The 11,681-nt window shown below is 34.2% G+C and overlaps 1 protein-coding gene across 1 annotated transcript; it reads left to right on the top strand.

The window, feature by feature from the left end:
* Positions 1-5,203: 5,203 nt before the first annotated feature.
* Positions 5,204-10,220, top strand: LOC108690497 (cAMP-dependent protein kinase catalytic subunit PRKX). Its single transcript, XM_018197806.1, has 5 exons — positions 5,204-5,552; positions 7,587-7,749; positions 8,124-8,387; positions 8,881-9,211; positions 9,985-10,220. Exons 1-5 carry the CDS (start codon positions 5,462-5,464, stop codon positions 10,129-10,131), a joined length of 996 nt encoding a protein of 331 aa, XP_018053295.1. The 5' UTR covers positions 5,204-5,461; the 3' UTR covers positions 10,132-10,220.
* The last annotated feature ends 1,461 nt before the right edge of the window (positions 10,221-11,681 follow it).

Raw genomic sequence — 11,681 nt, 5'->3', positions numbered from 1 at the left:
TATATATAAAACTAATAATATAAATAAAATATAAAGAAATCAATTTATAAAAATGTAGAAATAGATATCAAGTTTTCTTCTAATATATTTTTAAGCAATATAGGAAGAAAGAGAGTAGCATAAGAATGCGGTTCTGAATACAGTTTGTACGTGACGTTTCAATTCGTACGTTTTCAGCCGCGGAGAAATGAATATTTTTGATTTTCCCTATTGATAAAACACCTCGTAGTTCGATCGTGCTCACGTCCTCTCAGGAATCTCTCTCGATCTCATTGTTCGTGGGCAGCAGGGCAGAAAGCGGCGCTTCCGGTTTCAGGTTGAGTTGCACGATGCACGACGGTCAGACGAACGAATGGACAGGCCTGGCTGCATCCTGACTCCCCAGCTCAGGTAAGCACCTGCGCCATGTTGAGCATGATTTAAACAGAGTGGAAGGGAAAGCACGTAACGTCTCATTTCTGCGCGAAATTTCTCGATAGTACCGTGTATCTTTGATCTTATATAATTCTATGCTTAAACAAACAATTGTTAAGATGTTTTCACTCGATTGTACTTTTTTTTTATCGTAAATATTTCGCGATTGCATTCATTCATAATTCATAACGTAAGATTTCACCTGTATAATTAATGCGACGCGCATAATTAATAGCGGACAATGAAGTTCTGAAATGTTAAATCCTCTCGCATGGAGGAGCGAACCGTGACCTGTGCGTGCGCATAACAACGTTATTATTTTTCTTTTTTTAGCGCTTCTGCATGGTACCCGCGGAAAATTGTCGTAGCAACGGAAAGTGAATAAGTCAGCGCGGAACCGGAAGTCGCCGTGGGATCGCGGAGGCCGCTGAAAATAGCGAAATCTTCGTGCTCCCTGGGAACCGCCGATTAGCTACACGCGCGTGTATATTTTTTGCCTGTGTCGTGTGTGCAGGCAATCATCGTGGCACACGCACCACAGAAACGTGACGTGCGAGTGTTGAAAATACAGTAATACGCGGGAGACACAAAACGTTAGACGAATGCGCAGATAAATCCTTTGTGGCTTTTACGACTACGCCACAGAAGTGTCTTTAATCGTGAGAAAATAAAGATCATCTCCTATTCAGCCAATCCATTGAAAGCCGTCGTGTTCTGAATAACAAAACTTGAAATGGAGATTAGAGAGAGAAGTCGAATCATTACGTTATTGCTATGTTTCACATTACACAGACGCAAGTAGAAACGGTTAATAAAGGAGTTACCTGTACACCACTACAAGGTAGGTTGATGACTCATGCTAATCATTGTTATGCTATGAAAAACGTCGACTTTTAACTATTGAGAAAAGTATGAAGCATACTTCGTCTTAACTATTGTAGCTCCACGTCAAAGAATATATAATGAAGTGCTCGAAGGCGCCAAAAATCTAATGAAGCATATTAATCAATGACACATCAGCGGATGCAACATCCACGGTATTTAGACGCTACTTATAGACAAATATTTGGCAAGTATAATTGAAGGATTAACAATGATACGATAATGAGAGGTGACTTTACAGTAATGTATTGGAGCGATGTATATTAGTCTTTTGATTTTTAGGTACCGAATTTGATCTACATCCAGAGACAGTGGGCGATGCTGACGTCACGCTGACCAATGACTTCCTTGGCTCGGAGTCCTTGAAAAATAAATATGGGCACTTTTTGCGGTAGTGATTCAACGTCGCAATTTACCGTTTCGTTCTAAACGATGAGAGAACACTATAATAGTCGTAACGCCAAGACTATTTTACACATCCAATATATTGTATGTTCAAAATCGATAACGCAATTAAATGGATCAAAGAGAACAAAATTTTTTTTTAATTTAAGGAAAAATATATATGCTACTTCCACATTGACAAATATCACAAAACTTATTTAGTAGTATTTAGTAGTAGTAAAAAAAAGTAGAAAAAAATAAACTTTCAAAAAAAACGATATGAAAATTTAAGAAAGTGAAGCGAATTGTGAAGATCTGACACTTTGTTTACGACAGTTGGCTTATGTTAATCATTTTAGACTAAAATGTGTATTTCTTGAAACATCGACTGGTCTTCCTCGTTAACCTTTCTCCATTTTTCTTCAATAACGGACGATTGTTTTAACGGATCATCAATCTTCGATCATCGTCATTGCAAAAGCTAATATTGACTTACAATCAAAATTAGTACCGCATAACAAATATATCGATCACGACGGCTCATTCACGTTCGTAAAGTGACGCTAAAAAAGTGTTCGATATCGCAAAAGCGGATACATTTATTTCGCGAACTGCTGTAAATATCGCTTTTAGTTGATATATTGTGGCAGTCATTCAACACCAACGTCTCTATCCAAAATATTAATAGCGCTAGTCTAAAAAAAATTTGTAATCGAGTATCAATCTCTCTATTAATAGCTAATCTAATTAGCTTTTCAAAAGTGTATCTCATTAAATACATAGTGAAAGATTTTTTTGTGAGCGGCTCCTAGATATTTAATATTATTGTACAATTATTTTGTACAATTTTGTATAATATTATTTTGATGTTTCTTTTAAATAATTCCAAACAAACTATTTGTAGGCTTAGTACAGCTTCTAGATCAATATTTTGTAATATCAAATATTGCAATAACATTGATTATCTAAGTCTACAGGCCGCTTTTGCATTTCATACGAAAGTCATACAAAAGTTTTGCTATTTGTATGTTATAAATACATTAATAAAAAGGCATCGCACTAACGTTCCGGCAGATAAAACATCTCTATGTTGGTTGATTGGGTTAATGTAATTCTTTTGTTGCGTTTCATTGAGTAATCAATGAATAGAGCTTTTATATAATGCGGCACACATAAAAGCAATGTTTATTCCATCAGCAAAAATATACCGTACGTCGTATCGCTGTCTTATAACCGCAAACTATTTCAGTATACGCTCGTATAAAGCTAGTATATGTAATTATTAAGGCTTATACTTGTCTTGGCATCGAATGACATAGCACGATAGGATTTCCGGGAAACTATTATTTTTAGTTCGGCCTGTAATCAAGCCGTGTATTACAGAACGGATACTGAGACAACGATATCGAGATCACGCAACATGGCTTCAAGTTTTCGAACAAAGACGAAATTGTTAAACGTCAAGTGGTCCATTTTCGCGCTGTGTATGAATAAAACAGGTGTTCCTCAATAATTTATTTTGCAAACTGACGCAATATGTAGCACTTAGTTATATGTTTCTATCTATTCCATTATGCAATAATTGTACAGACGTTGACGGTAAAGATCTCATGAGGCGCCAAATATCAGTTTCAAAAGCACATGGATTGTATAATTTACTGTCTTTGCATTTTACGGATTTTTTTCTACAATTTCGAATCAATGGAATCGAGATCCATGCGCTCTCGTTGCACTTGCGATAAGTAACGATACGATTTTTCCGTTGAAATCAGCGAACGTGCTTTTAACGCATCCACGAATCGAGAATACTTAGCGAAAAATATAAAAGCCGCGATTTATGGAAGCTCGCTGGTAGCGGGATTCGATACATGTCGTCAGTCATCGCGACGTCGAGCGTTGGTAGCAAAATGCATCTGGACGATCGCCAAATTCAAAAATAAATCGAAATTCAAAGGAATCGCCCGATCGTCAGGGGCTTACTCTGTTCGTTGATCGTTTTGCAACGGCAGTAACGTATAGTCAATTTATGAAACACTGAGACGACGAGGATATCCGCTTCCATGGAGTTTAGATATATGCTCTCAGACCTCGGCTAACAGGAGATCTTTAGATGTTTATTTCTTTATGCAATAATCTTTTCCTTCTATGAATATACTAAAAAATATGTTGGAGCCGCACAATTATCGTCCAGTGATTCACAAAATCGATTTTCAGGCTCGTCAGGAGGCTCATCTGGAGGGGACGACGCGCGGCACGTGGTGTTGCGGTTAATCTCAAGATTTCTCTCGAATTTCGAGAGTAGCCCCCGTATTTATGAGGTTGACGCAACCGTCTCTCGTCACGCTCGGCAAAACGAAAATGAAAATTAATTTAGAGCAGAAGATTCGTATTTTTATACTCGCCATACGATTACTTTTGTTTTGGAGCGCTATCCGTATCAATAATCCGTATCAAGCCGATCTTCTTAAAGATCGATTGCGATTCTTACAAATCTCTCCGGCTAGTGGGTACATGGTACAGACGAGATGCTCCTAGTGAGAGTAAGCGCTCGAACTGCCAGCGAATGGGGGGTCAAAGAAAAGAGAAGGGGCAATAGAAGGATAGACGGCCTTTTCAAACCCCTGGGTGACCAGTTTAGTTCTGGTTGGCATCCGAATAGCGACCTGCGTGCTGCACAGGGTCCAGAGATGACACGGTAATCATCCTTCAACCTTCAGCGTTTGGAAATCTGTCTGACTGAACGATTCGATAATACGATAGGAAAATGAATAATAAATGAATAACTCCGCTGCAATGTGCTTTGCTGATCAAAGCGCTTGTCAGAGATCGCATTGGTGTTAGTGCAGTCTTGACGTTTCTGGGAAGCTAAGTTTAATAACTACAGCAATCACTCACGTGCGCTGTTCAGCTGTTGCATGTCAGAGTTAAATAATGTGCTACTCCTGAATCGTAGAATTAAAAAAAAAATTAGAATTGTACCGTGAGAGACGCGTTTGAACTTAGAACCAACGATGACAGCTTAGTTAATGAAGTTGCAGAACAAGTATCTAGGAATACAAAGTAGTGAACGGGTGAACGCTACCGTTCCAATTGCAAATACCATTCGCATGCACGGTATAGCCTCCACGAAAGAATCGCGGCAGCACGCTCGCGTGTCATCGCACTTTTTTTCTAAAATGATATTTAATCGAATCGATAAAATTCGATGATAAAACCATTCAATGCCATACGTAGAAACGTGAAAAGCAAACTCGTTTTTCACGTTCGAAAACGCGTTTTACCGCGGCACACACTTTTGCCTTTCGTTAAATGACTTGAGAAATTGACATACATATTTTCACTATTCCGAATGTGAACTATACGGAAGGTGGAATTGATGGAGACATTCGTATTGACTCGCTTTCGAACAGTATGTTATGAGAACATTTCCTTAAAGCAATATCAATCGTGAGGTGTTTTAAAACTCAAGAAAAATTCGAAAAACGCGTATACTGTTGTCTTCAAAGACAGTCAAAGTGTTAAATGATTTCTATATATTTAAACTCACAATCATTATATTGAAGAGTAACAAAGTCGTTTCTCGGAAACCACGTTACAAATTGAAGTCACGAAGAGCAGATATGGGATCGAGTTCTCGTCGGTACGTGGTCTAAGAATATCGTGGAGTGGATCGTTGAACCAGAGTTTCCTTTCTTCTTTCCACGAAGTGTCGAAGTACTCGGGAGAAATAAATCACATACTTTCTCTGACAACGTTTCGGCTTGACAGTATTCCGTAAACGATGTCGGGCGACACCACATCCGACGATGAGGGATCACAGGAGGATCCACCACGTTACGACATCGATGATTTGGAAATCATCAAGACTATTGGTGAGTTTAATATATTATATTAGTTGAAAATCTGAGAGATTGAGATTATACTATTTTACACATTAAATTGTTTGTCTATCTCTCTCTATAATTTTATTTTAATCATAATTTTTCTTATCTATAATATTTTAGGTCATTATAAATGTAAGGAATAAATCGATACACAATTCTTGCATTGAAATTCTATAAAAATATTCTATCATATTCGTTTTTTAGAGAATTTTATATTTTGCTTATAAATAGCGCGATACAAAAAAAAAGAAACTAAATTTATAAATTGTGTTTTAAAAAATTGATATCTTACAAAATTACAAACATATGAAATTACAATTAGAGAAATTTCTTACGTTAACGGTGCATAAAATTACTATTATATATATGTAGAAAGTTGTTAAATTCCAATATATAATTTGTGAACATTCTATGTATTTATAAAAAATTAAATAAAGAGGAGCAAATTCAGTTTGCAATAATCAAAATATAATATTTTGAATCACAAATTCATATATAAAAAAGTAACGAACGAGACGAAATTAAATTCGTCGCTTTCAAAGTGGAACACCAGAGAGTAAGAGAGTATCCCACTGTATATATTTAACTGCTCGTTAAAGTCAGAATTATGTGAGAGAATGGTTTGGAAAATTGCAGGTGCTTGGCTCGTGAAACTTTCTTTTTCTGCTTTTTATAATTTTAGCCCCAGATGCGTTCGGGCTACTGCCACTCAGTGCAACGAAAATTTTCAAACGTTCTTTTTCACGTTTTCTGAATCCTTAATATCAATTGGACAATCTCGTTTGAGACTGTCGCGCGACATGTCATCTAAATTCGTGTCGGTCGAGTATTTAAAGCGTCTACGCCATCACCGGAAACACTTCGTCGTTTTACCGTTGACACCTGTTTTGAGCCATCGTTGGCAACGATCTCCTCATTGCTGGTGGACGACATGTATCATACCATCCCCTGCTACGCGGCCAATTTCGTCGCTACTCCATGCGCGAAATGTACTTTCGACACAAGTATATAAGCGCATAAACATATAAAATCTTGTGGCCGCACTGCAATATGATGGTCAATTTCGCTGTTTAATTTGGCCAAGGCTCATTGCATGCCCGTTAATTGGTTGCGGTACGTTAACTCGAATAACCGAGTCACCTGCATTCGTGGGAAAGTCCATTAAATAGATCTCTCTGCGCAATGCATAAAAAGAACGTCGAAAACGTTGGTAATTAATGGTAATTAATGGTAACTTTAATATTAATTGGTTCAGTAGATGACATATTTTGCTAAAAACGCACTTGTACTTAATTATTCGTAAAATAGTGTTATATTGAATTTCGATTATAATATTGATAGTCCAATAATAGAATCATAGAATTTATTCATCAGCTTACGATTTATCTTATTATAAGAACGATTTTTTTGTTTAATAAAATTAATTTATGATAGATAAAAATGATTAAAAGATTATATTATATTATTGTTAAATTGACAATTAACCTTATAATAATAAGATAGAGATCAAATGTAACTCCGCGGTTTGTTCTCTGGCAAAGATAAAAATAGGTATAAATAAAATGTAAAGAAAGAATAACAGAAGTGTCAACGAAACTTTAGAAAGTGTAAATTGGAAACGTAAAAGATCGTTTATTTTTTAAAATGCTTTTTTACATTATGCTGTTCCAATTTAAGCTTCATTGAAGATTCGTTTACACATTATTTTTCTTCCTTGACTTACGCTCCGATTTTCATTCCGATTTTCAGTTTCAGAGTCAAAGCGTTTTTTGTTTTACTGCAATTATTCAAAATCAGTTGGTAAACTTGTGTATTTTTTTTTTACTTAACTGGAAATCGTGAGATTCACTTAAAAATATTATCATCTTTAACCTATATATTTGATGATTTTCTATTTATTTGGGGAATTATTATAATATAAAATAATCCTGATTAATAATTCTAATTTATTAGTATTTTTAAAGTTGCGTATAAATCTTAATTAATACATAATAATAAATGTTTAAATATGATTTTTTTAAGGCACAGGCACTTTCGGCAGAGTAGTTCTCTGCAGTCATCATGGAACGCCTCTTGCATTAAAAATCCTCTCCATGGTCGACGTGATCAGATTGAAGCAAGTCGAGCACTTGCGCAATGAAATTACAATTCTGAAGGAAGTTAAACACCCTTTCATCGTCAATATGTAAGCATTACATCTGTTATTATATTAAATAGAAAACATTATTTGATAATAGTTGGCAATTATTCCCCGACAATCTCAAGAGTGTTTATTCGCGATATAATCGTCTAAGAGACTGAAGAAAGTGTTGCGTTTCTCGGTCAAGGAAAGGATTCTCGCGGAACAGATTGAAAGCCTGGCTAAGACTAAGCAGATACACGCAAATGCTATTCAACTAGTTTGCGCCACGTCGCAATTAATACCTGGATAGAAACGAGAGAAATCGATCCGCTCGCGAGGTGAACTTTCTTTCAATCGTCGGAGCGAAATCGAGATCTGCTCGCGTAACAGCTTGGATTGCTCGACTTCATCTCGTTTTCTGATATTCGTTTTTTCAGGCTATGGAACGGCAGAGACGAAGCCAGAGTGTATATGTTATTGGAATTCGTCGCCGGCGGAGAGCTCTTCTCTTACCTAAGAGCGGCCGGAAGATTCGCAGGACCCACGAGTTGTTTCTACGCAGCCGAAATAGTTTGCGCTCTAGATTATCTGCACAGCAAACATATAGTTTACAGAGACCTCAAGCCAGAGAATCTTCTCCTTGATAGTCAAGGCCATCTCAAAATCACCGATTTCGGCTTCTCCAAAAAACTTACGGACAGGTGAGTCATTTAAAACAGAAAAAAGGATAACTTGGAAATAAAATATAAATTGATAACAATTGAAGATAAATGGATTAAAGTTTGCTTGTTAATAATAGGGATTGGATAAGTTAATAAAATAATATACTAATATAGTTAATAAAATAATATAATAGTTAATAAATATATACTTATAAATAATATTAACTTATTATTTTGAAATAAATTAAATTAAAGAATATTTCGATGGAAAAATAGTATATAAAAGTAAAATTAACGAGTTTACTTAATAAATATTCTTCAATTTAATGTCATTTTCTATTTCTTTCTTAAAATGTAAATTGTACTGTAAAGTTCAAATTGTATTGATAAGGACTACCTGTTACAATATAAATAAAGATATGCAATATCATGCAATTAGCACATATTACACAATTAACTTCACCTGTTCTTAACGGCGTGTCATAACAAAATATTATGAGACCGTAGTTATAATTAACATGTACATTTTTAGAACATGGACCTTGTGTGGAACGCCAGAATATTTGGCGCCGGAAATAATTCAAAGCAAAGGACACAATAAAGCTGTAGACTGGTGGGCGTTAGGCGTTTTAATTTACGAAATGCTGGCGGGATATCCACCATTCTTCGATGATAACCCTTTCGGGATCTACGAGAAGATTCTCAGCGGTAGGATAGAATGGCCAAAACACATGGATCCTATCGCGAAGGATCTGATCAAGAAATTATTGATCGCTGACAGAACGAAGAGATTGGGAAATATGAGGCAGGGTGCTGAGGACGTGAAGAGGCATCGATGGTTTAAGCTAGTCGAATGGTCCCTGGTAATTTGATAGTCTGCGTAATTTTGCATTGTATACATGCAGACAGAAAAAGTGCCAGAAGCTAAAAAATTAGTATTTAATAGTGTCACCATACATTAAAAAAAAAATTAAATTTTAATAAATATTTGAATATTTTTATTAAAAAGGAACATAACTAATTGATTCTCTTCAATTTTAATAAATTATGGATTTATAAATTTGGATAAGTTCAAATCAATCAAAAATAAAAAATATATTTTTTTCATAAACTTATTAAGATCGAAGGGAGTCAGTTAATTATATTTCCCTCTAAATATTTACTAAATATAAAAATATATTTATTTGATACAAGAAGCAGTTATTTGATTTAATTATTATTTTTTTATTGAATAAATATTTAGTTATAATAATTAAATGTTTACTTACGTTAGTACTATTAAAAAAAAATATATATATATAAGATTTACAATAATGAATTTGATTGGAGATACAGAAAGGATAACGAATCTTAAAACCGTCGTATATCAATGTAAAAATGCATTTAATATAAATGTATATTAAACCGTGAAATACATTTCATCGTGCTATTTCATAAAATATATATTAGTCGTTTTATTATTTAAGATATTTGTATTTTACTTTTACACTTAAATTAGATCAATATACGACTTTAATATGCATCAATGTGCACTAGTATCAGTGCATCCAATCGAATTCGTTATTACAGTAAATTTATTTTTCAATGTATGCGTTTTGTGTCGGAATGTAGTTAAACAATCGATCAATATTCATAGGTGCCGCAAAGAGCCTTGACACCCCCGATAAGGCCACGCGTGAAAACACCGGGGGATGCGAGCTGCTTCGATGATTATCCTGAAACTGACTGGCGTTCCCAACCACCTTTACCACCAGACCAACTAGCTTTATTCCAAGATTTTTGACAGCTAATGTGACGACACCGTTGAATAGTCACAAATATTTTCAATAGAAAAACTCACTTTGTGGTATAAAACAATCACGATCACATTTCGGCGAGATATGTTGATAATAATTAATTTTCCATTTTGTACATAGGTAACTTTTTATATTTCATATATTTGTGTATTACTTATTTATTTATATGTGTTTTAGGCTAGGCATTCCTTCTCGTTGTTTTCGTGAGATTCTGTAAATAAAGGTTGAACAGTAAATTTTAAGTGTTATGTTTTATTTCTCAGAACTTATTTGTTTCTCTTGAAAATGCCCAATGTAGATTAATTTTAATCTTTTTCAATTTACTTTGTATCTTTTTCTAATCCTTAGAATTTAAAAGAATGAAAAGTAAGTTTTTTTAAAGCAAGATTAAAGAGCATAAGAATCATAAACTATGACACTGTGTATAATGCTGTATGAATTTGAAATATGTAATAGAATCGATATATTTGAAATATGTAATAGAATCGATTTGTACTTTTAATCGCACACACAGTCGTCAGAAAATAAATCCGTTTAAAGTACTGCATTTTTCTGATTATCAGATTTGCCATCATGTTTCATTAATTTTACAAAATATAATAAATTATTTAAAATTAACCTTGACACGCTACGTTTACATGTTGATCATAGCAACACAACTTTCTATGAAGCGATAAAATCAACGTGATTCTGATCAAACAATAGTATAAAGCAACATATCGTAGAAGAAGCATTATCAAGCGAATGGTTTTGTGCAAAATATTTTGTAAGCAGTGAATATCAAGAAAATATTGAGAAAACCTCGAATTTTTTTGCATCATGTTATCAAATACTTTGCAACATAAGCGATATAAACTGAAAAAGATTACAGTAAGTCATGTAGAAATCTCGAAAAAGGCGAACGAAGAATTAGTTGAGTATCCTATCGATAATCAGCCAGTAATAAAAAGCAAAAAAGAAATTTTCCACAAGTTATTACAAGAATATCTATATGACAGTTCAGTGCATGGCATGAAGTATTTCAGTAATTTGAAAATAAAATCCAGCATTATCGGAAAACTTTTTTGGACCACAATTATAATTTGTAGTTTTGTGTGTAAGTAACAAATTTATAGTATTGATACAGATATAATATCATTTTGCACTTTTAACCCTAGGAAGCTGAATATGAGTACAACGTATCCTATGCAATTTTTTACATTTTGCTATACATTTTGCTTTTTTATAATATAATTTGAAGATCCGAATTGAGGTGGAAAAAAACTTTAACTGTCCGTAGATATGATAAGTCTGCAACGATATTTTTGCATTATTCTCGATGTGAGAAAGCACAAAAGTTTAAAGAGGGTACTTGAAACTCACTCGTGACTAACTTGTAAGTTTTCGGCGTTCTGGGCATCATATTATTTTTTATTTAATATATGTTTACTGAGTTTCGGATAGTATAAAAATAAATATACAAAAATATAGAACTAAAAAGAATTATATTTCAATGTAATAAATAGTAGAAATTTTATAAAGAAGATGGCTTAATGTA

This window comes from Atta colombica, unplaced genomic scaffold (genome assembly GCF_001594045.1).
Source record: "Atta colombica isolate Treedump-2 unplaced genomic scaffold, Acol1.0 scaffold33, whole genome shotgun sequence".
Lineage (NCBI taxonomy): Eukaryota > Metazoa > Arthropoda > Insecta > Hymenoptera > Formicidae > Atta > Atta colombica.
The sequence above is the reverse complement of the archived record's forward strand: the minus strand, read 5'-3'. Positions and strand labels throughout refer to the sequence as shown.